General features: G+C 42.8%; 1 protein-coding gene across 1 annotated transcript in view; it reads right to left on the reverse strand.

Annotated features, from left to right (window-relative positions):
- Positions 1 to 26,452, reverse strand: part of clxn (calaxin) — a 53,561-nt gene extending 27,109 nt beyond the window's left edge. Inside the window, exons 1-3 of the mRNA XM_059944951.1 lie at positions 26,291 to 26,452; positions 9,557 to 9,712; positions 4,524 to 4,628 (exon numbers count right to left, since the gene is read on the reverse strand). Of these exons, the coding sequence (XP_059800934.1) occupies positions 4,524 to 4,628; positions 9,557 to 9,712; positions 26,291 to 26,372 (343 nt within the window). The 5' untranslated portion in view covers positions 26,373 to 26,452. The remainder of the gene's footprint in view (positions 1 to 4,523; positions 4,629 to 9,556; positions 9,713 to 26,290) is intronic.
- Positions 26,453 to 27,716: the final 1,264 nt, after the last annotated feature.

Raw genomic sequence — 27,716 nt, forward strand, 5'->3', positions numbered from 1 at the left:
ATTCAGCCCATCAAGTCTGCTCCACCTGATCATGACTGATCCCATATCCTACTCAACCTCATTCACCCGCCTTCTCGCCATATCCTTTGATGTCTTGACCGAATATGAAAACCATCAACTTCCACCTTAAATATACCCACACACTTGGCCTCCACCACAGTCTGTGGCAGAGCATTCCACAGATTCACTACTCTCTGGCTAAAAAAAAATTCCTCTTGACCTCTGTTCTAAAAGGTCAACTTGAGACTGTGCCCTCTAGTTCTGGATACCACCACCATAGGAAACATCCTCTTCACATCCACCCTATCTAGTCCTTTCAACATTCAGTAGGTTTCAATGAGATCCCCCCACATTCTTCTAAGTTCCAGCAAGAACAGGCCCAAAACTGCCAAATGCTATATTAACCCCTTCATTCCTGGAAACATCCTCATGAACCTTCTCTGGACTTTCTCCAATGACAACACATCCTTTCTGAAAACTGAGGCCCAAAACTGTTGACAATACTCCATGTGCAGCCTGACTAGTGTCTTATAAAGGCCTAGCATTATCTCTTTGCTCTTATACTTTATTTCCCTGGGAATAAATGCCAACATTGCATTTGCCTTCTTTACTACATGCTCAACCTGTAAATTAACCTTCTGGGAGTCTTTGCACGATGATTCCAAAATCCCTCAGCACCTCTGTTTGAATCTTCTCCCCATTTTGATAAAAGTCTGCACTATTGTTCCTATTATCAAAATGCACTATCATACATTTCCTAACACTAACACTGTTTTCCATCTACCACTTTTTTGCCCATTCTTCCAATTTGTCTACATCCTGCTACAAATGCATTGCTTCCTCAACACTACCTACCCCTCCACCTATCTTCCTATCATCCTCAAACTTTGCTACAAAGCCATCAATTCCATTACCCAAATCATTGACAAACAATGTGAAAAGTAGTGGTCCCAATACTGGCCCCTGTGGAACAACACCGGTCACTGGCAGCCAACCAGAAAAGGACCCCTTTATTCCCACTCACAGTCTCTTGGCTGTCAGCCATTCCTCTATCCATGCCTATATCTTTCAAGTAATGTCATAGGAATTTATCTTGTTAAACAACCTCATGTGTGGCACCTTATCAAATGCCTTCTGAAAATCTAAGTAAATCCATCCAAGGGGTCAGTGTGGAAATGGCGGAGGATTACAAATACCTGGGGATACGAATTGACAATAAACTGGACTGGTCAAAGAACAGAGAGGCTGTGTACAAGAAGGGTCAGAGCCGTCTCTATTTCCTGAGGAGACTGAGGTCCTTTAACATCTGCCGGATGATGCTGAGGATGTTCTATGGGTCTGTGGTGGCCAGTGCTATCATGTTTGCTGTTGTGTGCTGGAGCAGCAAGGCTGAGGGTAGCAGACACCAACAGAATCAACAAACTCATTCATAAGGCCAGTGCTGTTGTGGGTGTGGAACTGGACTCTCTGACGGTGGTGTCTGAAAAGAGGATGCTGTCCAAATTGCATGCCATCTTGGACAATGACTCCCATCCACTCCATAATGTACTGGTTAGGCACAGGAGTACATTCAGCCAGAGACTCATTTCACCAAGATGTTACACTGAGCGTCACAGGAAGTCATTACTACCTGTGGCCATCAAACTTTACAACTCCTCCCTCGGAGTGTCAGACACCCTGAGCCAATAGGCTGGTCCTGGACTTATTTCCACTTGGCATGATTAACATTATTATTGTTTAATTATTTATGTTTTTATATTGCTATATTTCTGCACTATCCTTGGTTGATGCGGCTGTAACGAAATCCTATTTCCCTTGGGATCAATAAGGTATGTCTGTCTGTCTGACATCCACCCCGTTTGTCACTTCCTCAAAGACCTCTAATAGGTTTGTCAGGCAGGATTTCCCTTGGCAGAAACTATGTTGATTTCGACTTATTTTTATCATCAGTCTCCAAGTGCCCTGAAACCTTATCTTTAATAACAGACTCCAACACTTCCCCAATCATTGAGGTTAGGCTAACTGGCCTATAATTTCCTTTCTTTTGCCTTCTCCTTCTTAAAAGAATGGAGTGACATTTGCAATCTTCCAGTCCTCCTAGACCATGCCAAAATCAAGTGATTCTTGAAAGATCATGACCAATGTATCTGTTATCTCTTCAGCAACCTCTCTCAGGAGTCTGGGATGTAGTCCATCTGATCCAGGTGACTTATCCACCTTAAGACCTTTCAGCTTGCCTCACACTTTTTCCTTTGTAATAGCAATGGTACACATTCCTGCTCCCTGACACTCATGGACCTCTGGCACACTGCTAGTACCTTCCACAGTGAAAACTGATCCAAAGTACCCTGAAGTTCATTTGCGATTTCTTTGTCCCCCATTACTATCTCACTAGCATCATTTTCCAGTGGTCCAATATCAACTCTCACCTCTCTTTCACTCTTTATATAACTGAAAAAAATTTTCAGTATCCTGCTTTATATTATTGGCTAGTTTCCCCACATATTTCATTTTTTCCCTTCTTATAGCTTTTTTAGCTGCCTTTTGTTGGATTTTAAAATCTTCCAAATCATCCAACTTCCCACTCACTTTTGCTAATTTTCTGCTATAAAAGCCCTTTCCTTGGCTTTTATGCAGACCTTAACTTCCTTTGTCAGCAACCGTTGGCTACTCCTGCCATTTGAGAACAACTTCTGTGGGACTTATCCATCCTGCACCTTGTGAACTATTTCCAAAAACTTCACCCACCTCTGTTTGGTTGTCATCCCCATTAGTATCCCCCTCCAATCCACCTGGGCAAGCTTCTCTCTCATGCCTCTACAATTCCCTTTATTCCATGGTGATACTGATACATGCAAGTTATGCTTCTCCCTTTCAAATTGCAGTTTGATTTCAATCATATTATGATCACTGCCTCCTAAGGGTTCCTTTACATTAAGCTCCCTAATGAGATCTGGGTTATTACACAACGCCCAATCTAAGATAGCCTTTCCTGAGTAGGCTCAAGCACAAGCTGCTCTAAAAAGCTATCTCATAGGCATTCAATATTCTCTCTCTTGCAATCCAACACCAACCTGCTTTTCCCAAACCCTTGCATATTGAAGTCCTCTATTACAATTGTGTTATTCCCCTTATTACAGGTCTTTTCCAACTCCCTTTGCAAAGTCAACCCCACATCTAGGCTACCATTTGGATGCCTATATATGATTCCCATAATAGTTTTTTACCCTCCACCCACAAAGATTCGATATTCTCTGACGCTATGTCACTTCTTCCTGAAGATGTAATTCCATCTCTTACCAACAGAGTCACACCATCACCTGTGCCTTCCTGCCTATCCTTTCAATACAAAGTATATCCTTTGATGTTAAGCTCCCAACAATGGCCTTCTTTCAGCCACGACTCAGTGATGCCCTCTCTAATTGTGCCACAAGTTCATCCACCTGATTCCGAATGTAACGCACATTTAAACACAGCACCTTCAGTCCTGCATTCTTCACCCTTTTGAATTTTGCCTCTGTGGTACAATTAACTCTTTGCTCTGTCTGCATTTGTACCCATCATTCACTGTCCACCTTCACATTCATGTTACCCCCATCATCTACTTGTAAGCCTACGGGCTCATCCTCAGCTATATCATCCCTCTGCCATATTAGTTTAAAACGCTCCCAGCAGCTCTAGTAAATCTGCCCATAAGAATATTGATCCCACTCGGATTCAAGTGTAATCCGTCCCCTTTTTGTACAAGTCACACCTGCCCCAGAAGAGGTCCCAATGCTTCAGCAGTCTGAAACCCTGCCCTCTGCTTCAATTTTTCAGCCATGTATTTATTTGCCACCTCATTCTATTCCTATCCTCACCGTCACTTGGTGCGGGCAGCAATCCTGATATTATCATCCTTGTGGTCCTGCTTCTCAGCTTCCTTCCTAACTCCCTGTATTCTTTTCTCAGGACCTCCTCCCTTTTTCTACCTATGTTATTGGTACCAATATGTACCACATCTGGTTGCTCACTGTCCCTTTTCAGGACATTCTGGACACGTTCAGAAAAATCACGGATCCCGGCACCTGGGAGGCAAAAGCTACAGAACAATTTCAAAACAGGTGTAATGCTTAACCAACAATCAAGATAGGTAGGAAATGACCAGATGAGAGCCAGGACACAGGCATCAGATGTTTTGATAGAAGGCTGCCAGGAGCACAGTGCAACAATTAAGTATAAATTGACTCAAAAACTGATTCAGAATTGGAGGTGAATAAGATAAGAGGCATAGATATAATGGACAGCCAGAGACTTCCAAAAGTGGAAATGGCTAATATGAAGGGGTATAATTTTATGGTGATTTTACTGTGCTGTTCTATGTTCTAACTTCTGCACCAGACAAGATGAGCTAATGGCAGAGTTAATGCATTTCAAATGTACAGCAATGATGTAGTATCCCTTGAGAGCAAGCAGTCTGGTTCAACCTCAGAGCTACCAGGGAAAATAATAGTGACAATAAATAAATAAATAGTTAGTCCTACATTTTATCTTTTCATCCAAAGTCCCTCGGAGAAATATTGACAGTCCTTCAATCCACTCTTTCATGTTGACATAGCTATCATTGTCTTTGTCAAATGCACGAAAAACTGAAAAAAATTCCAAAATTATAGAAAGTATTTAAGGCTTAATTACTTATAAAGTCACAGATGGGAGCTATTCAGCCTGTTGTATTCATATCAGTAGAGTCACACTTTTCACTCTTTTTCCTGTAGCCCAACAATTTATCCAATTTATCATCTTTCTTATACCCATCTACTCTCCTTTGATTTTTTTGGCATTTGCCTACATGAAGGGGTAATTTAATCAGTCATTAGAATTACTGGATACACATTAAAGACATGTGATAAATATTTGGATTCACCAACTTAAGTCAAGTCCGATAGAGCTGATATTCAGCATGGATTTAAAGTTGGTAAAAATACATGGATTAAATCAATTCATAGGAACTACCAATACCAAAATAATTTTATCAGCTACCAGTGGACAAGGTAAAAGGAAGCCCTAGCTCATGAAGAAAAGCCCAATGTTTGCAATTATCACTAGAACTAAAAATCTTAGTGCATTCAACTGCCACAAAGCTGAGAGAGTAGATGAAGTACCAATGTTAGGAGTTCTAGGATATTTAGTATGTCACCAAAGACTTGAGCAAATTTCTACAAGTGTATCAGTTAGATGTACCTGACAAATTGCATCACTGTCTGTTAAGGAGAGGCCACTGCCTAAGTTCGGAAAAAGGCTGCAGAGGGTTGCAAACTCTGCCACCTCCATCATGGGCACTGACCTCCGCAACAATGAGGACATCTTCAAAAGATGATGCCTCAAAAAGATGGCATCCATCACTCAGGACCCCATCACCTAGAAAATGCCGTCTTCTCATTGCTTCTAGTACAGGAGGAGCCTGAAGACACTTCCCCTCCGCCATCAGATTCAGAATATAAAACAATATATCACAGGAACAGCCTCTTAGATCCACAATGTTGTGCTGAAACAAATAATTATGTAATTAAACGGCCAACTAAACTAATCCCTTCTGCCTACACAACATCTATATCCTTCCATTTTCCTCACATTCACATGCTTGTCTAAAGATCTTTTAAAAATCTGTAATGTATCAGCCTCTACCACCGCCCCAGGCAGCTCATTCCAGGCACCCACTACTTTCTGTAAAAAACTTGCCCTTCACATTTCCTTTGAAATTACCCCCCTCACTTTAAATGCACACCCTCTAGTATGACCATTCAATCCTGGGGAAAAGATATTGTCTGTCTACTCTATCTATGCTTTTCATAATCTTATAAACCTGTAACAGATCTTCTTTCAGCCTCCTGGACTCCAGAGAAAACAATCCAAATTTGTCAAACCACATGGCCTCTAATTCAGGCAACATCCTGGTAAACCTCTTGAGCAACCTCTCCAAAACCTCAAAATCTTTCCTTTAATGGGTCAACCAGAACTGCATGAATTATGTATGCAATATATTTCTCCACGTACGATGACCCATGGACACTTCCTCACTATTTGGCTCCCTGCTTGCAATCTTTATTTTTATATTTCAGGTGATAATAAACTTGATTCTTTGATTCACAAATATACAGAAATAATTTGAAGGTAACTTAATTTATGATTATGGTATAATCCTTGGACTTGCAAACAATATTTGAAAAAAGGTCATTGACTGTTCTTCATCTTTGATATATGTACATAACAACCCTATTGGCACTTCCAAGGAGCAATTGAGATCATATTAATATTTGGATATTGCATAAAATTGAACAAAATTATTTCAGCTGTTTGTTTTTCATTTTTTAAATTTTCTTCAACTTCAAATGAAATGAAAATAGAAGAAATAGATATTAAAGATTTTTTTGGAATATTATTATTCAAGAGTTACATCATTGCAACAGATACCAGACAAAGTGAATGGACTGAAATTGGCATGTCTTGTGATGTATTAATGCAATCATAAATCAAGAAAACATATCCCAATGAGGTAATGGCATTATTAAAAGTTTTGTAAGTTTCGAGTTTGTATATTGAGGAATAGCTGTAAAATGGATCTGATATATAGACAATAGGTGCAGAAGTAGACCATTCGGCCCCTCGAGTCTGCACCGCCATTCTGAGATCATGGCTGATCATTCACTATCATATCTGGGCCTTACATTTCAATGCACACAAAATGCTGGAGAAACTTAACAGGTCAGGCAGCATCTATAGAGAGGAATAAACAGATGACATTTGGGACTGAGACCCTTCATCAGGTCTTGAAAGGAAGAAAGAAGATGCCACAATAAGAAGGTGGGGGAGGGGAAAGAGAGCATGGTAATAGGTAATGGGTGAAGCCAGATGAGTGGGAGAGAGAGGATGAAGTAAAGGCTGGAAGGTGATAGGTAGAAAAGGCAAAGGGCTGAAGGAGGAATAATCTAACAGGAGATTTTTATTATGTATTTTTTATGTCGTCGATCCGCATAAAGATTAAGCAGATTCCATTTGTACTGGCTTATGCCAGATACTCAGATGAAATGAAAAGGTACATTTATAACTCAGATAATCTTCCAAAGGGAAATTTACTAAGTGTGACATTTCTAAAAGATGATGATTAGCCTGGTGAAGCCACCTAAGCAAACTGACAATTGATTATGTATGGAGGGACTTGCTATATCAGGGGTTCCCAACCTGGGGTCTACAGATCCCTTACTTAATGGTATTGGGACATGGCATAAAAAAGGTTGGGAACCCCTGTGCTATACAAAGAATTATAGTTACTAACAGGATGGTCCAGACTTGACTATTGTTACGAACCCCGTAACTGAGTCACTTACCAGCAAAGATAGAGGTGTCCGTTGGAGTCTGATGATACTATTTTTAACAGTATTTTTAGTAAAAATACACAAAAATAATATCAATGCAAATATACAGATAATATACATCATCAATACTAAACCTAAAAGTGCGGGTATAATAATAATCAATAAGAAATAAGCTCTATCGTTGTCTAGGGGATAATGAATTGTCCGATGGAAATCTAAAGTTCATTTCAGTTCATACAGGCTGCAGCCGTTGTTTGTTTGTCGCTTTGTTGCAATTGTCGGAGAGAGAGAGAGAAATAGAATAATAATTTGCCGACTTTCCTTGGTACGATCTTGATCCGTATCCGTCCTTTAGCTAGATTGTTCCGTGGAGGACTCGCCACCCAGGCAAGGATGGACACACACACACACAAGCCCCCCACTGGTCTCATACGTTTCTCCTGGTGTGTCTAAGGGATGTTCCCCAGACCCATCTTTTATCCTCACTCATGGGGTCTCAGATGTCAATCAGGTTGGGATGATGCAATCCCTCAACCAGACCATTCTGGTTGTCCCCTGAGGGGTTTCAATGAATAGTACAGTACTCAATACACAATTCCTTCTCCAAGAGACAATAGCAGTAATCAGTGGTTCCGTTCCGCTTCTGTTAGGAGACATTCCACCTTGTTGTGTATTCTGTGTTGTCTATAACAACTGCCTTTGCTGTGATCCTGCGTCTCTCTCTCTCTCTCTCTCTCTCTCTCATTTCCTGATATGCTGTGTGTCTGTCTCATTTCCTGGATCTCAGACCCGAAATAATAGCGATCTTGTGATTCTCAAAAGTGTGGGGGGGGGGGGCGACTTTGCTCCCTTCATTCGTAACACTATAAAGACATACATAGGTAGGAAATGAAAGTGCTTGGAAGTTGCCTTGACCAACAGAAAACTCTTGTAAATGATTTGTGTTGCAGTATGATTGCCCCTGGCAGGGCATCAAATTCTGGGATAGCAACTGGTGCCATCAACTTGAAAAGAGCCTGTAAGAAGGATGTAACTTCTAAAATGCCCAAAGACTATTAAGAAACTCTTAGGTAGGCAGAGGATGATAAAAAAATGGAAGGCTACTTGGGAGGGAAGCATTAAAATGGCCTTGGAGTAGTAGAATTGCAATCACTCAGGTTAAGTATGATATTCTCTTAAGGGGTTGTCTATTGGTCAGTCCTCAGTTAAATGTAGAGGCAAATCTGGGATCCACATAATTGGGATGCTAGGGTGAATTCCCTTAATGGAGATCGCTTGAACGTGACTTTGTTTAATGTGGAGAGGCAGAACCATGGGCACAATCCACACGGACCTTGACAGATTGGGGTCAGGATCTGGTGGCATGGAATGCAAGGTGACTGGGGACCTTTCATTGCCACAGACTTCCTCTGCTTTCACCTTCAACTCAGCACATCGTGAGCTGAGGCATCTGGACTGTGCTGCACTATTGCACGTAGCAAGCACCAATCCTCCCTGTTGATTACGTATATCTTGGACCGGACCTGAGTAGTGGAGAAGAGATACATCTCTACCAAAGGTTTAAGGCACTCCTTCCCTCCGCTAATCTGCAGGTGACCCTTGGGCAAGGTGTAGCACCTGCTAAGCCCCCTGATCAGGGTCACATGAAGCCATGGAACCAGGTGGTAGATGGTCATATGAGCAGCTGGTGCACATCACAAGTCCTGGTTATGCGACCAATAACACGAGGCAGAGTCTCTGACAAGTATTGATAATGGTGGGCATCACCCATCTTGCAAAGACACTGCCCAGAGGAAGGCAATGGCAAACCACTTCTGTAGAAAAACTTGCCAAGAATAATCATGGCCATGGGACAATGATTGCCTACATCATACAATACAGCACATAATGATGATGAGGAAAGGATTATTTCGTGAGACAAGTCACTAAGCATCTACATCCATCATCTCTTGCTGATAATAGACTGCAAATTGCTATTTAAAAAAAAACATTAAGACAGCACATAACATCTTTACAGGGTACAACTTATTTTACTTGTTCCAAGTGTTTTGGTAATATTGGCAAGGCCACACTTGTGGCTTTCCTGATAACAGCAAGTTGCATCAAATTAAAAGCTGACTAAAATGCAAGCAATTTGTTGAGTTCATAGTGGCTGAATCCACAAGTTGGCTTTTCATTCAATATACAGTAACTACAACACTAACCTCTGTCCATGATCATATCATCAGTCATTCCAAATGTGACATGCAGAACATTTCTAAATTTGTTTCGATCGAGTCCAACTGAAATATATTGCTCAGGAAAAGTGTCAGCAAGAGTACTGAAGACTTCCATTAAACACAGCACTTCATGTCTGTTGACTGGAGCAAAGACATAAGAACATGCCTGTTAAGCTAAAATACAAAAACATGCTGGCTCATTTATACAATGTTATTGACTTTTGGTAGAAAGATTCTTAAAATTAAGCATCTGAGTACTGCAAAGAAGGAATTAAAGGGGAATTACTACCTTTTCAAATAATTTTTCTATTAAAAGTTTACTAAGAGTCCTGCAGCCACCAATTTACACAAATTATGCACTTATCCCATCTTTACTGTATGTACCCCATCAGCTTCCCCCAGAATCTACCACTCCCCATGTATCAGACGGAGGGATGGAGTTTAATACAGTGACGTGTGGGACTTTGGGAGATCAAATATAAAGAGAGAGTACACTGTTAATTCAGATTAGTTTATTTATCATATATTCATCAAAACATATAGTGAAAAAGGCAACACTTTTAACAGCATTGATGTACAGAAGGTTAATGGAGTCCAAGTCCACTGCCCCCTTAAATATATGGCATACTTGCCTTTATTAGTCAAGGAATTGAGTCCAATAGTCAGGAAGCTTTATAAAACTCCAGTTGGGCTGCATCTGGAGTATTGCATTCAGTTCTGGTCACCCCATTATAGGAAGGTTGTGGAAGCTTTGGACAAAGTGCAGAACAGGTTTACCAAGATGATACTTGGATTAAAGGGCATGTGCACAAGACAGTGGACAGAAGTGTGTTGTTTACTTTGGAGCAGTAGAGGCTGAAGGGAGATGGAATGGATTACAAAAGACATTGATACGGTAGGCAATTAGTATCCTTTTACCAAGGTCAAAAAGTTTAATGCTAGAGGTCTTTCATTTAAGGTGAGAAGGTTTAAGTTTGTAGATGGTTTTTGGTGCTCCAATGATAGAAAGCATTAATGTTTAGGGCAGCTTAAGGAATGTCAGTTAAAGCAAGCAACTTTGTCCTAGATAGTGTCAGGCTGTTTGAGAGGCTTTAGAGTTGCACTCAAGCAGACAAGCAAGGCATTTCATCACATACCCAGCTTGGGGATACCCAAACTCAGACCTGTTAATGAGGAACAAAGAACAGTACAGCACTGGACAGTACAACCAGCCAACAATGTTTCGATAATCAGTGCCAATTTATTTTAAATGCTGAGCCTCTGGTGATGATCTTTGCATCATCAGTATGGATGGAAGAGGTTCTGGAGGGTTGCAGATGTTGTTCCTTTATTCAAGAAAGGGAGTAGAGATAGTCCAGGAAATTATAAACCAGTGAGTTTTACCACAGTGGTTGGTAAGTTGATGGAGAAGATCCTGAGAGGCAGGTTTTATGTACATTTCGAGAGGTGTAATATGATTAGGAATAGTCAGCACGGCAGGTCGTGCCTTACGAGCCTAATTGAATTTTTTGAGGACGTGACTAAACACATTGGTGAAGGAAGAGCAGTAGATGTAGTGTATATGGATTTCAGCAAGGCATTTGATAAGGTACCCCATGCAAGGCTTATTGAGAAAGTAAGGAGGCATGGGATCTAATGGGATATTGCTTTGTGGATCTAGAACTGGCTTGCTCACAGAAGGCAAAGAGTGTTTGTAGACGGGTCATATTCTGCAAGGAGGTCAGTCAGCAGTGGAGTGTCTCAGGGATTTGTTCTGGGACCCTTACTCTTAGTGATTTTTATAAATGATCTGGATGAGGAAGTGGAGGGATGGGTTAGTAAGTTTGCTGATGACACAAAGGTTGAAGGTGTTGTGGATAGTGTGGAGGGCTGTCAAAGGTTACAGCAGGACGTTGATAGGATGCAAAACTGGGCTGAGATGTGGCAGATGGAGTTCAACCCAGATAAGTGTGAAGTGGTTCATTTTGATTGGTCAAATCTGATGGCACAATATAGTATTAACGGTAAGACTCTTAGCAGTGTGGAGGATCAGAGGGATCTTGGGGTCAGAGTCCAAAGGACACTCAAAGCAGCTGCGCAGGTTGACTCTGTGGTAAAACAGGTGTATGGCGTATTGTCCTTCATCAATCATGGAATTGAATTTAGGAGCCGAGAGGTAATGTTGCAGCTATATAGGACCCTGGTCAGACCCCACTTGGAGTACTGTTCTCAGTTCTGGTCGCCTCACTACAGGAAGGATGTGGAAGCCATAGAAGGGGTGCAGAGGAGATTTACAAGGATGTTACCTGGATTGGGGGGCATGCCTTATGAAAACAGGTTAAGTGAACTCGGCCTTTTCTCCTTGGAGCGAAGGAGGATGAGAGGTGACCTGATAGAGGTGTACAAGATGATGAGAGATATTGATCGTGTGGATAGTCAGAGGCTTTTTCCCAGGGCTGAAATGGTTGCCACAAGTGGACACAGGTTAAGATGCTGGGGAGTAGGTACAGAGGAGATGTCAGGGGTAAGTTTTTTTTTACTCAGAGAGTGGTGAGTGCGTGGAATGGGCTGCCAGCAACAGTGGTGGAGGCAGATACAATAGGGTCTTTTAAGCGACTTTTGGATAGGTACATTGTGCTTGGTAAAATAGAGGGCTATAGGTAAGCCTAGTAATTTCTAAGGTGGGGACATGTTCGGCACAACTGTGTGGGCTGAAGGGCCTGTATTGTGCTGTAGGTTTCTATGTTACTACGTTTCCTCTGTTTATCATCCTTACAGTCAGGCTTTTAAAGAAACACAGTACCTGGGAAGGTTTTGGCTTGTGCAGATGTGAACGTTGCAAGTGTAGAGGAACATCCTTGTTAGAATTATAGAAAGTCCAAGAGGCAGATAGAACAAAGAACATTACATCACGGTATAGGCCCTTCAACCCACAATGTTGTGCCAATCTTTTAATCTATTCTAAGATCAACTTAACCCTCTCCACCTACATAGTCCTCTGCCTGAGCGGTGCCACAACTACAGCCTCTCACTCAATGTCAGCAAGACCAAGAGCTGATTATTGACTTCAGGAGGAGGAAACCAGAGGTCCAGCCAGTCCTCATTGGGGGATCAGAGGTAGAGAGGGTTACCAACTTTAAATTCCTCAGCGTTATCATTTCAAAGGACTTGTCCTAGGCCTAGCGCATAAGTGCAATTACAAAGGAGTTGCTGTAGCACCTCCACTTCCTTAAAAGTTTGTGAAGATATGACAGGACATCTATATTTTTACTAACTTTTACAGATGTGTTGTGGAGAGTATATTGACTTGCTGCATTACAGCCTGGTATGGAAATACCAATGCCCTTGTTTACAGAAGTCTCTAAAAAGTGGATACAGCCTAGTCAATCATGGGCAAAGCCCCTTCCCATCAATGAGCACATCTACATGGTGCTTTGTCGCAGGAAAGCATCATCACCATCACAGACTCCCACCCATCCGGTCATGTTCTCTTTTCACTGCTGTCATCAGGAAGGAGGTACAGGAGCTTCAGAACTCACACCACCAGGTTCTTTTTTTCTTTCTTTTTCAATCTTTTTATTAATTTTAAAAAAACATAACATATATTATATTACATATGTTATGAATACAATAGATTTGAAATTGAGTTGATAACAAGATAACAATATCTTATTAACCTATCAACATACAATAACAATCTAATCTATATTGGTGATACATGAAAAGATTAAAATAATCATCAAAAGAAAATGAAATATAAGAAAAAATGTATATTTAAGAAATAAAAAAAAACTAAACCTAAACTCACATGGGCAATAATAATAGTTTAAAAATATATAATAGTGTCAAAAAACTCCAGAACTCCATACCAGAACAAGAATAAAAAGAGTAAAGGTCTGGAAGAAGTCAAATTAATTCATGTGAAAGTGTCGAATGAACGGTCCCCAAGTTTCTTCAAATTTAATTGATGAATCAAAAATAGTACTTCTAATTTTTTCTAAACTTAAGCAAGAAATAGTTTGAGAAAACCATTGAAATGTGGTAGGAGGATTTACTTCTTTCCAATTTTGTAATATAGATCTCCTGGCCATTAATGTTACAAAGGCAATCATTCGTCTAATTGGAGGAGAGAATCGACTATCATCTTCATTTGGAATACCAAAAATTGCAGTGATAAAATGAGGTTGTAAATCAATATTCCAAATTGAGGAAATGGTAGCAAATATGTCCTTCCAATAATTATGTAAAGTAGGACATGACCAAAACATGTGGGTCAATGAAGCCTCATCTAAATGACATCTGTCACATTGAGGATTAACATGAGAATAAAACCGAGCAAGCTTATCTTTAGACATATGAGCTCTATGTACAACCTTAAATTGTATTAAAGCATGTTTAGCACGTATAGAAGACGAATTAACCATTTGTAAAATTTTTTCCCATTTTTCCGTTGAAATATTGACCACCAGGTTCAGTAACAGTTATTACCCCTCAACCATCAGGCTTCTGAACCAGAGGGATAACTTCACTCACCCATCACTGAACTGTTCCCACAACCTACGGGTTCACTTTCAAGGATTCTTCATTTCACATTCTCAATATTAATTGCTTATTTATTATTATTATTTTCCTTTTTTCATTTTGGATTTGCACAGCTTGTTGTCTTTTGCACATCAGTTGTTTGTATGTCTTCTGTGCTGTTTTTCATTAATTCTATTGTGTCTCTTTGTAGTTACTGTGAATACCCACAAGAAAACCATTCTCAAGAGTTCTACATGGTGGCATTTATTTATTTGGAGATACAGCACAGAACAGACCCTTCCGGCCATTTGAGCAGCATTATCCAGCAGCCTTAATTTTAACCCTAACCTAAGGGACAATTTACAATGACCAACTAACCTAAAAACTGGTACGTTTTTGGACTGTGGGAGAAAACCAGAGTACACAAAGGAAACCCATGTGGTTCACAAAGAGAACATACAAACTCCTTGCATATGGTGCTGGAATTGAACTCCAATGCCCTGATATCCACTAACCGTTATGCTGCCACTCCACCCGAATAGGATTTGATAATTAATTTACTTTGAATTTAAATGTCCCTAATGTACCTGTCTTTACAACCATCCACGGCAGGTTTGTGTAACCAAACCACTTTGTGTAAACAAAATTTACCTCAGACATCCCCAATCACCTTAAAATTATGCCCCCTCATATTAGCCTTTTCCATGCTGGGAACAAGTCTCTGTCCATTCAATCTATGCCTCCTATCATCTTGTACATACACCTCTATTAAGTCACCTATCACCTTCAGTACTACAGTTGGGATGATCTCAAGGTGTTTATAAAATGCCTCAGTCATTTCTTGTTACGCTAAGTGTCTGAAGTAGCTGTTGTGTCTACCGTGACGATGGAAGGGAAGATGAACATGTTTGCTTTCGCCTTGTCCTTAGTGCTCACATGCTGGATCCCATCACTGCTGATGGGACTTCCATGATCAGTTATGTAACCACCATCACTATAAGATATAGGAGCAGATTAGGCTATTTGGCCCATCGAGTCTGCTCTGCTATTTCTTGGCTGATCTATTTTTCCTCTTAGCTCCAATCCCCTGCATTCCCCCATATCCCTTCATGCCCTGACTCAATCAAGAACCTATCATCCTCCACCTTAATATACATAAAGTCTTGGCTTCCACAATTGCCTGTGGCAATGAATTCTACAGATTCACCATTTTCTGGCTAATTCCTCCTCATCTACATTCTAAAAGGATGACCCACTATTTTGAGGCTGTGTCCTCTGGTCTTAGACACTCCCACTATCCTTTCCACATCCCACATCTACTCTATCAAGGCCTTTCACCATTCGACAGGTTTCATTTAGGTCACCCCTCATTCTTTTAAATTCCAGTGAATACAGGCCCAGAACCATCTTAGTATTCATATGACAAGCCGTTTAATTCTGTAGTCATTTTCATGAACCTTCTTTGAACCCTCTCCAGTTTCAGCACATCTTTTCTAAGGAGCCCAAAACTGAACACAGTACTCCAAGTGAGATCTCACCAGTGCTTTATAAAGCTTCAACATTACATCCTTTAATACTCTAGTCCTCTTGAAATAAATGCTAACATTGCACTTGCCTTCCTCACCACAGACTCAATCAGTAAGTTAACCTTGAGGGAACCCTGCATAAGGATTCCAAATCCCTTCGTGCTTTAGACTTTTCTATTTTCTCTCCATTTAGAAAATATTCAACCCTTTCATTTCTTCTACTAAAGTGCATGACCATTCACTTCTTGACACTGTATTCCATCTGCCACTTCTTTACCAATTCTCCTATGTCCATTTATAGCTTCCCTATTTCCTCAAAACTACCTTCTCCTCCACTTATCTTTGTATGGTCTGCAAACTTTGCAACAAAGCCATTAATTCCATCATCCAAATCATTGACATGTAATGTATAATGAATCAGTCCCAACACAAATCCCTGTGGAACACCACTAGTCACCAATAGCCAACCAGAAAAGGCTTCCTTTATTTGCAACCTTTGCCTCCTGCCACCAATCACTGCTTTATCCATGCTAGAGGCTTTCCTTTAATACCATGGGCTCATAGCTTGTTAAGCAGTCTCCTGTGTGGCACCTTGTCAAAGGTCTTCTGAAAATCCAAGTACACAGTATCAACTGACACTTCTATGTCTATCCTGCTTGTTGTTTTTTCAAAGAATTCCAACAGGTTTGTCAAGCAAGATTTTCACTTGAGGAAACCATGCTGACTACGGCCTATTTTATCATGTGCCTCCAAGTACTCTGAAACCCTCATCTTTAATAATCGACTCCAACATCTTCTCAACCACTAAGGTCAGACTAACTGGCCTATAGATTCCTTTCTCCTGCTTCTCTTCCTTCTTGAAGAGTAGAGTGACATTTTCAATTTTCCAGTCTTCTGGAATCATTCCAGAACCTAGAGGTTCTTGAAAGATCATTACTAAATGCCTCCACAATCCTTCAGCCTCCTCTTTCAGAACTCTAGGGTGGACACCATCTGGTCCAGGTGATTTATCTACTTTCAGGTCTTTCACTTTCCCAAGAAACCTCTCTCTAGTTATGGTTATTTCACACAATTCATGGCCCCTGACACCTGTAATTACCACCATACTGCTAGTGTCTTCCACAGTGAAGAATGATGCAAAATACTCATTCAGTTCATCTGTCATTTCATTGTGCCCCATTACTACCACTCTAGCATTGTTTTCCAATGGTCCGATATCCACTCTTACCTCTCATATACACATAATGTATCTGAAGAAACTTTTGATATCCTCTTTAATATTATTAGCTAGCTTATTTTCATATTCCATCTTTGCCATCTTAATGACTTTTTTAAGGTGCTTTCTGATGGTTTTTAAAATCTTCCCAATCTTCTAATTTACCACTAATTTTTGCTCCATTATATGCCCTCTCTTTGGCTTTGATGTTGGCTTTGACTTATCTTGTTGGCAACAATTATGTCATTTTTTCTTTAGAATATTTCTTCCTCTTTGAGATGTATATATCCTGTGTCTTCCAATTAACTTCCAGAAATTCCAGCCATTGCTGTTCTGCTGTCATTACTGCCAGTATTCACACCTCTCTAATCCCTTTTATTCCACTGTAATTGATTCAGAACAAGAAGGCAGTGGGAGAGCACCTAAGGATTTCCAGCGGGAAGACATTTTGAGTTCTTGGGGTAAGAGAAAGGCCAGACTGCACAGGCGCATGACGTCAGCCAGTTGAACACAAACAGTTTAAAAAGGGCAAAGAATCTGCAGAAGTTTTTGATTCTGAACAAGAAGGCAGCAGGAGAGCACCTAAGGATTTCCAGCAGGAAGAAATTTTGAGTTCTCGGGGGAAGAGAGGCCAGACTGTGCAGGCGCGTGACGTCAGCCTGTTGAGTGCAAACAGTTTAAAAAGGCAGCAGCCATATCCAATGGGCAGTGTTGGGAGCGGACAGTGGAGTGAGAGGCAGTGAGTGAAAGGGCTTTGGCTCAACGAGCTTCGGCAGTAATGGGACAAGGCGAGGCAGTTGTTAATTGCAAAAGGAAGTAGTATATGTGTGAGTCCGGTTTTCTGTGGTTGGTGTCAGATGTGGGAGGCCCTGGAGTCTCCCAGCATCCCAGACAGCCACATCTGCACCCGGTGCATCAAGATGAAACTCCTAAGGGACCATGTTAGGGAACTGGAGATGCAGCTCAATGACCTTCGACTGGTCAGGGAGAGTGAGGAAGTGATAAAGAAGAGTTACAGACAGGTGGTCACTCTGGGGACACGGGCAACAGAGAAATGGGTCAGAGTCAGGAGGGGGAAGGGGAAGAGTCAGGTACTAGAGAGTACCCCTGTGGCTGTACCCCTTGACAATAAGTACTCCTGTTTGAGTACTGTTGGGGCCACAGACTACCTGGGGGAAGTGACAGTGGCCATGCCTCTGGCACAGAGTCTGGCCTTGTGGCTCAGAAGAGTAGGGAAAGGAAGAGGAAGGCAGTAGGGATAGGGGACTCTATAGTCAGGGGGTCAGACAGGCGATTCTGTGAAGGCAGGAAAGAAACTCGGATGGTAGCTTGCCTCCCAGGTGCCAGGGTCCGGGATGTTTCTGATCATGTCCAAGATATCCTGCGGGAGGGAGAACAGCCAGAGGTCGTGGTACATATTGGTACCAATGACATAGGTAGGAAAAGGGAAGAGGTCCTGAAAGAAGACTACAGGGAGTTAGGAAGGAAGTTGAAAAGCAACACCTGAAAGGTAGTAATCTCAGGATTGCTGCCTGTGCCACGCGACAGTGAGAATAGGAATAGAATAAAGTGGAGGATAAATGCGTGGCTGAGGGGTTGGAGCAGGGGGCAGGGATTCAGATTTCTGAATCATTGGGACCTCTTTTGGGGCATGTGTGACCTGTACAAAAAGGACGGGTTGCACTTGAATCCCAGGGGGACCAATACCCTGATGTTAAGAGATCTGAGTTGATGAGGAAGGACAGGCTGGAGGACGAAACATAATTGTAGCCAGTTAGAGGGGTTGAAATGTGTCTGTTTCAATGCTAGGAGTATTAGGAACAAGGAGGATGAACTTAGAGCATGGATTAGTACGTGGAACTATGATGTTGAGGCCATTACTGAAACTTGTTTGGAGGAAGGACAGGATTGGATGATGCAGGTCCTGGGGTTCAGGTGTTTTAAAAGAAATAGGATGGGAGGTAAAAAAGGGGGGGAGTGGCATTGCTGGTCAGGGATAGTATCACAGCTGTAGAAAGGGAGGACGCTGCAGAGGGAGTGTCCACTGAGTCGGTCTGGGTGGAAGTCAGAAATAGGAAGGGATCAATCACTGTGCTGGGAGTAGCCTATAGGCCCCCAGATAGCCCTCGGGACACCAAGGAGCAGATAAGCAGGCAGATTTTAGAATGGTGCAGGAAATACAGGGTAGTAGTTATGGGTGATTTCAACTTCCCTCATATTGACTGGCACCTCCTGAGTGCAAGGGGGATAGATTGGGCTGAATTTGTCAGGTGTGTTCAAGAAGGATGTAGTATCTGGACCAGCTGACGAGAGGAGAGGCTATACTGGATCTAGTTCTGGGTAATGAACCTGGTCAGATGATAGACCTCTTGGTGGGGGAGCATTTTTGTGAGAGTGACCACAACTCCCTTAGCTTCAGCATAGCTATGGAAAGGGATAAAATCAGACAAAATGGTAAAGTGCTTAACTGGGGAAGGGCTAACTTTGAAAGGATGAGGCAGGAACTCGTGAGAGTAAATTGGAAAAAGATGTTCAAAGGGGAAAGCATAGAAGTAATGTGGGAGAAGTTTAGGGACCACTTGAGCTGGGTTCAGGATAGGTTTGTCCCACTGAGGCAAGGGAAAAATGTTAGGAAAAGGGAACCGTGGCTGACAAAACACGTGAGGCAACTCGTCAAGAGGGAAAAGGAAGCATATGTTAGATATAAGAAGCAGGAAGTAGGAGGGGCTCATGAGAAATATAGGGTAGCCAGGAAGGAGCTAAAGAAAGGACTTAGGAGAGCTTGAAGAGGGCATGAGAAGACCTTGGCATGGAGGATTAAGGAGAACCCCAAGGTGTTCTATGCGAATACGAGGATGAGGAGAACAAAGGTAGGACCACTAAAGGATAAAGAGGGCAACATGTGCCTGGAGGCGGAGGAGGCTGGGGAGGTCCTAAATGAATACTTTGCTTCAGTATTCACAAGTGAAAAGGATCTTGATCAGGGTGAGGTCAAAATAGAGCAGGCCTGTGTGCTGGACAATGTGGAGATTACAGAAGAAGTAGTGCTAGATCTTCTTAAAAACATCAAGATTGATAAATCCCCCAGGGCCGGATATGATACACCCCTGGTTGTTGTGGGAATTGAGAGGAGAGTTTGCTGGAGCAGTAGCTATGATCTTTGAATCCTCTTTGGCTACAGGGAAAGTGCCGGAGACTAGAGATGGTTTAGATAGTATGCATTTTGATCAGAGATTAAGGGAGCTAGGGCTTTACTGTTTGGAGAGGAGGAGAATGAGAGGAGACATGATAGTGGTGTACAAGATATTAAGAGGGATAGATAGTGGATAGCCAGCGCCTATTCCCCAGGGCACCATTGCTCAGAACAAGAGGTCATGGCTTTAAGGTAAGGGGAGAGAAGTACAAGGGGGATATTAGAGGAAGGTTTTTTACTCAGAGAGTGGTTGGTGCGTGGAATGCATTGCCTAAGTCAGTGGTGGAGGCAGATACACTAGTGAAATTTGAGAGACTACTAGACAGGTATATGGAGAAATTTAAGGTGGGGGGGTTATATGGGAGGCAGGATTTGAGGGTCGGCACAACATTGTGGGCTGAAGGGCCTGTAATGTGCTGTACTATTCTATGTTCTATGACTGGAGAATGGCAGAAGTAGTTCCCTTGTTTAAAAAAGGTAATAGGGAGAAACCTGGGAACTATTGACTGGTGAGTCTTACGTTGGTGGTCTGCAAACTACTGGAAAGGATTCTTAAGGATAGGATCTACGAGCATTTGGAGAAGTACAGTCTACTCATGGATAGCCAACATGGCTTTGTGAAGAGAAGATCGTGCCTCACGAGCCTGATTGAGTTTTTTGAAGAGGTAACAAAAAAAAATTGATGATGATAGGGCAGTGGATGTGGTCTATATGGACTTTAGCAAAGCATTTGACAAGGTCCCTCACGAGAGACTCATTCAGAAAGTCATGAGGCATGGGATAAGTGGAACCTTGGCTGTTTGGATAAAAAATTGGCTTAAAGGAAGAAAGCAGAGGGTAGTTGTGAAAGGAAAGTATAAGTATTCTGCCTGGAGGTCAGTGAAAGTACTCTACCTGGAGTGCTGCAGGGATCTGTCCTGGGACCCCTGCTATTTGTGATTTTTATAAATGACCTGGAATGTAGAGGCAGAAGGATGGGTGAGTAAGTTTGCGGATGACACGAAGATTGGAGCAGTTGTGGATGGAACTGCAGGTTGTCGAAGGTTACAAGAGGATATAGACAGGCTGCAGAGTTGGGCAGAAAAATGGCAGATGGAGTTCAATCCGGATAAGTGTGAGGTGATGCATTTTGGAAGGACAAACCAGAAGACTGAGTACAGGATTAATGGTCAGTTACTTAAGAGTGTGGATGAACAAAAGGACCTTGGGGTTCAAATCCATACATCCCTCAAAGTTGCTGTACAGGTTGATAGGGTAGTTAAGAAGGCCTATGGGATGCTAGGCTTTATTAACAGGGGGATTGAGTTCAAGAGTAGAGATGTCATGTTGCAACTCTACAAATCTCTGGTGAGACTGCACTTAGAGTATTGTGTTCAATTCTGGTCACCTCATTGTAGGAAGGATGTGGAAGCAATGGAGATGGTGCAGAGGAGATTTACCAGGATGTCACCTGGTTTGGAGAACAAGTCATATGAAGCAAGGTTAGCAGAGCTGGGACTTTTCTCTTTGGAGCGTAGAAGAATGACAGGGGACTTGATAGAGGTCTACAAGATTATGAGAGGCATAGATACGGTGGATAGTCAGTACCTGTTTCCCAGGGCACCAAAAAGCAAACACCGGAGGGCATATGTACAAAATTAAGGGAGGGGAGTTTAGGGGAGACATCAGGGGTAAGTTTTTTTTTACACATTGGGTTATGAATGCCTGGAATGACTTGCCAGGGATGGTGGTGGAGGCTAAAACATTAGGGGTATTTAAGAGCCTCTTGGACAGGCACATGGATGAAAGAAAAATAGAGGGTTATGGGGTAGTGTGGGTTTAGTACTTTTTTTAAGGATTATATGGGTTGGCACAACATGGAGGGCTGAAGGGCCTGTACTGCGCTGTAATATTCTATGGTTCTATGGTAATTCTGATACATCTGACTTTAGCTTCTCTTTTTCAAATTTCAGGGGGAATTCAATCATATTATGATCACTTGCCCCTAGAGTTCTTTTACCTTAAGCTCTCTAATCAATTCTGGTTCATTGCACAACACCCAGTCCAGAATAGCTGATCTCCTAGTGCCTATAACATCATACTTGCCAATCTGTAATAGTGCTAAAAGTTCATCAACCTTGACTGTGCGCAATCAAATATAACACGTTTAGTCCTGTATTCATCTTTATTGATTTTGTCTGCCTTTTACGTTGCAACTCATCCTGTTGACTACAATTTTGCCCTATCATCAGCCTCTTCCTGCTAGGACTCTCACTACATATTCCTTCTGTTTGTAAACCAACTACCTCATCTTCAGCACTATCACTCTGGTTCCAATACCCCTTAAACCCTCCCGAACAACTCTAGCCAACCTCTCCACAAGGATATTGGACCCCTTTGGGTTTAGGTGTAACCTGTCCCTTTTTTATAGGTTATACCTTCCCCAGAAGACATCCTAATACTCCATAAATCTGACCCCCTGCCACCTGTACCAGTGCCTCAGTGACACACTCACCTGCTAAATCATTCTATTCTTACCCTCACATACCCTTACTACCGTGGAGGTCCTGTTTCTCAGCTTTCTACCTAGCTCCCTAAAGTCTCTCTTCATGACCTCCCCACCTTATCTACCTATGCTATTGGTGCGAATATGCACCAAAACCTCTTGCTGCTCACCTTTGCCCTTGAGAATGCCATGGACATGATCCTGCCACCAGGGAGGCAACATACCATCCAGATGTCTCTATCACATGCACAAAACCTCATCTCTGTTCCTTTGAGTGAGGAATCTCCTTTCAACACCACTGTCCAAAAGACATAGGAGCAGAATAGGCCATTCTGCCCACTGAGCCCACTCCACCATTCCATCATGGCTCATCCCAGATCCCACTCAACCCAATACACCTGCCTTCTTGCCATATCCTTTGACACCCTGAACAATTGGGAAACTATTAACTTCCGCTTCAAATATACCCACAAACCTGGGCTCCACCACAATCTGTGGCAGAGCATTCCACAGATTCACTACTCTCTGGCTAAAAAATGCCTCTAAAAGGTTGCCCCTTAGCTTTGAGGCTGTGCCCTCTAGTTCTGGATACCCCCACCATGGGAAACATCCTCTCCATATCTACCCTGTCTAGTCCTTTTAACATTCAATAGGTTTCAATGAGATCCCCCTGTATTTACTAAATTCCAGTGAGTACAGGCCCAAAGCAGCCAAACGCACCTCACATGTTAACCCCTTCATTCCTGGAATCATCCTCATGAATATCCTCTGGACTCTCTCCAATGACAACACATCCTTTCTGAGATATAGGGCCCAAAACTGTTGACAATACCCCAAGTGTGGCCTGACTAGTGTCTTATAAATGCCAACAATGCAAATCCTTATATGCCCTTTCCTTAGCTATTATGCAGTCTTTAACTTCCTTCGTCAACCACAGTTGACTACAACTGCCATTTGAGAACAACTTCTTCTGTGGGACAGATCTACTCTGCACCTTGTGAACTATTCCCAGAAACTTCTGTGACCTCTGCTCTGCTGCCTTCCCTGCCAGTATTCTCCTCCAATCCACCTGGGCAAGCTTTTCTCTCATGCCTCTGTAATTCCCTTTATTCCATTGTGATACTGATACATGTGAGTTATGGCTCTCCCTCTCTAATTGAAGTATGGATTCAATCATATTATGATCACTGTCTCCTAAGGCTCTTTTGCATGAATCTCCTAATAAGATCTGTGTTATTACACAGCACTAAATATAAGATGGCCTTTCCCCCTTTCCCCTGGCAGGCTCAAGCACAAACAGCTCTAAAAAGCCATTTCATAGGCATTCAACAAATCTGCTTTCTTGCAATCCGACACCAACCTGATTTTCCCAATCCCCTTGTCTATTGAGGTCTCCCATCACAACTATGACATTACCCTTATTACATGCCTTTTCCAGCTCCCTTTAAAATCTCAGCCACACATCTTGCCTACTATTTGGAGGCCTATGTATGATTCCCATAATAGTTTTTATACCCTTTCAGTTTCTTAACTCCACCCAAAGATTTGACATTCTCTGACCCTATGTCACTTCTTTCTAAAGATTTAATTCCACCTCTTACCAATAGAGCCACAACATCACCTATACCTTCCTGCCTGTCCTTTCAATACAAAGTATATTCTTTGATGTTAAACTGCCGACTATGACCGTCTTTCAGCACACTCAGTGATGCCCACTCTAACTGCATAAGTTTGTCCACCTTATTCCGAATAGTATGCACATTTAAATACAACACCTTCAGTCCTGCATTCTTCGCCCTTTTTAATTTTGCCTCTGTGATACAATTTAACTCTTTGCTCTGTCTGCATTTGTATCCAGTCATTGGCTTGTCCTTCCTTACATTCATGTTACATCCATCATCTACTTGTAAACCTGCTGGCTCATCCTCAACTCTATCATCCCTCTACCATATTAGTTTAAACTGCTCCCAACAGCTCCAGTATATCTGCCCGTAAGAATATTGATCCCCCTCGGATTCAAGTGTAACCCGTCTCCTTTTGTACATGTATTGTGTACAGTTCTGGTCACCGAATTGTAGGAAAGATGTCAACAAAGTAGAGAGAGTACAGAGAAAATTTACTAGAATGTTACCTGGGTTTCAGTACCTAAGTTACAGAGAAAGGTTGAACAAGTTAGGTCTTTATTCTTTGGAGCATTGAAGGTTGAGGGGCGACTTGATAGAGGTATTTAAAATTATGAGGGAGATAAATAGAGTTGACATGGATAGGCTTTTTCCATTGAGAGTAGGGGAGTTTCAAACAAGAGGACATGAGTTGAGAGTTAAGGGGCAAAAGTTTAAGGGTAACATGAGGGGGAACTTCTTTACTCAGAGAATGGTAGCTGTGTGGAATGAGCTTCCAGTAGAAGTGGTAGAAACAGATTCGATTTTGTCATTTAAAAAAAATTGGATAGGTATATGGACAGGAAAAGGATGGAGGGTTATGGGCTGAGTGCAGGCAGGTGGGACTAGGTGAGAGTAAGCATTCAGCACAGACTAGAAGGGCTGAGATGGCCTGTTTCCATGTTGTAATTGTTACATGTTATAAGTCACACCTGCCCCAGAAAAGGTCCCAAAGCTCCAGAAATCTGAATCCCTACCCCTGCTCCAATTCTTCAGCCACGTATTTATCTGCCACTTCATTCTATTCCTATACTCACTGACATGTGGCACAGGCAGCAATCCCAAGATTACTACCTTTGAGGTCCTGCTTCTCAGCTTCCTTCCTAACTCCCTGTATTCTTATTTCGGGTCCTCCTCCCTTCTTCTTCCTATGTCATTGGTACCAATATGTACCACGATTTCTGGCTGTTCACCCTCCCTTTTCAAAATATTATGGATGCATTCAGAAACATCACAGACCAGGTCACCTGGGAGGCAAAGTACCATCCATGTTTCTTCTTCACATCCACAGAATCGCCTATCTGTTCCCCCTAAATAGAGTCCTGTATTACTACTGCCATCCTCTTCAGTTCCCTACCCTTCTGAGCCACCCAGCTGGACTCTGTGCCAGAGGCATGGCCACTGTTGCTTCCCCCAGTAGGTTGTTCCCCCCACCCCAACAACAGTACTCAAAATAGAGCACTTATTGTTGAGGGGGTTGGCCACAGGGGAGCTCTCCACTGTCTGATGTTCTATCTTCCTTCTCCTGACAGTCACCCATTTATCTCTCTCCTGTAGCCTTGGGGTGACCACCTCCCTGTAGCTCCTGTCTATCACCTATTCACTTACCCTAACATACTGAAGATAATCGAACTGCAGCTCCAGTTCCTTAACACAGTCTCTAAAGAGCTGCGTATTGATCCACCTGGTGCATATGTGACCATCGGGGAGGCTGGCAGTCTCCCAGAACAACCATATCTGTCAACCCTCTTCACCTCTCTGCTCTTCTGAGCCACAGCACCAGACAGTGCCAGAAGTACCATTTTCAACAAGATGTGGAGGACCAGAGAGCTTCTGTCTGACACATTTGCAAACAACATACAGTACTGATTCCCCCTAATCCATTCACGGGGTCCAGGCTGGGCTGACCCCACCATCTCCCCATGGCCCAACAGGGTTGGTTCTCCCCTCTGCCTGGGAGCCAGGCTTCCCCCAATCCCCTTCCCACAACCTGGTCCTCCCCATACCCACCCTGAGCTCAAGGGTTCCGTTCTCTCCCCACCCCTACCCTGGGCTCTGAGCCCCTCCACCCACACCTCGGGCTCCAGATTCCCTCCTGCCAACACCGCCCTCACCCCGGGAGGCCTCCATTCCCTTACATCGCTTGGTGACTCTGCACAGAGGGTCAGCCAGCAGCTGTTGCTGCTTGCAGCTCATGTCCACTTGCCGAATCCGCGACATCCCTCCGGCCCGGATCCTCACTGGGAGTTCGCTGTCCGCCAACACCGGCTGAGACCAAGGCCAGCGGTAACCGTGGCAACGCCAAGCCGTGCGGCGTCGCAAACTGACGTCACGGAAGAGGCAGGGCCAGAACCCGGCTGAATGGTGCATTACCGCCACCTTCTGGTCCGGCGTGTGGATCAGACGATAGACCTACATTCCAAATCACACACATACCCTAATCTACGCTTTATCCTTACTTCTTTGGCCATCCTACTACCCTATAGGATGTGATCCATCATATCCTATAAGAAAACCCCTGTATCCCTTAAGAAAGCTAAAACTACCCTGACCTGTGCTCTCTCACCCATGCCCAGTAACCCTTTTAAAGTGAATTCCAGCCTTTATGCCGGGGTTCTTCCCATGCACCTGGGGGTTCTCGGCTGGAGGGTACTGCATAGAGCGGTGCCCTGCAATAAGTTTTTCAGTTTGTACATGGATCTCCCACCCGCATGCCACTTCTGCGGGCTGGAGGAGACCGTGTACCACATGTACATGGAGTGTGTGAGGCTGCAGCCTCTTTTTGCGTATTTGCGTGGGCTGCTTCTCGCCTTCTGGCTGCATTTTAGCCCCACTCTATTTATATACGGTCATCCAGTAAGGAAGGGGGCATGGAGGGATGAGGATGGCCTAGTCAACTTGCTCCTGGGGCTGGCGAAATCCGCCATCCGAGGGTCTTGGAAACGGGTGGCGGGAGGATCTCCCCGGGCAGACTGCCTGGCAATGTTTAGGGGGTATGTTCGTGCCCGGGTAAATATTGAAAAAGAACACGCGCAGTCCACCGCGGCCTTGGGGGAGTTTCGAGGCCGTTGGGCTCCGCGGGGTGTAAATGCCATCGTGGATAGAGATGGCAACATTCTGGTGTAATGTCTATTGTCTATTTGTAGTGAAGTAATTGTGTTTGCCACTGTTTTGTGTATATATTGTATAGCACTGATATTTGTAATAAAGGATTTTGTAATTAAAAAAAATTCCCTTAAATTAATTCTCATCATCTCTCTCTGTATCCCATACTTCCTGCAACTCAGAATTACATGTTCTACTGACTCCTCTTCCTGACATTCCTCACACAAACCTGTCTGGTGTTCCCCTATCATTTTCAATGTTTTGTCTAGTGCAGTGCCCCAGCCTTAACCTAGTCCACACAGTTTCCTCTCTTCTGTATCCACTACCTACCCTAGTATCTGCAACAAACACTTCTTTGTATTTGATATAAATGCCTCCCTTTCCCCTCTCTGTCCCATCTTTCTTGCCATGTTTGGATGATTTTTTTCCCAGATTACACACTTAGCCCCTGCTTTACTA

This window comes from Hypanus sabinus, chromosome 20 (genome assembly GCF_030144855.1).
Source record: "Hypanus sabinus isolate sHypSab1 chromosome 20, sHypSab1.hap1, whole genome shotgun sequence".
In the NCBI taxonomy this organism is placed as follows: Eukaryota; Metazoa; Chordata; class Chondrichthyes; order Myliobatiformes; family Dasyatidae; genus Hypanus; species Hypanus sabinus.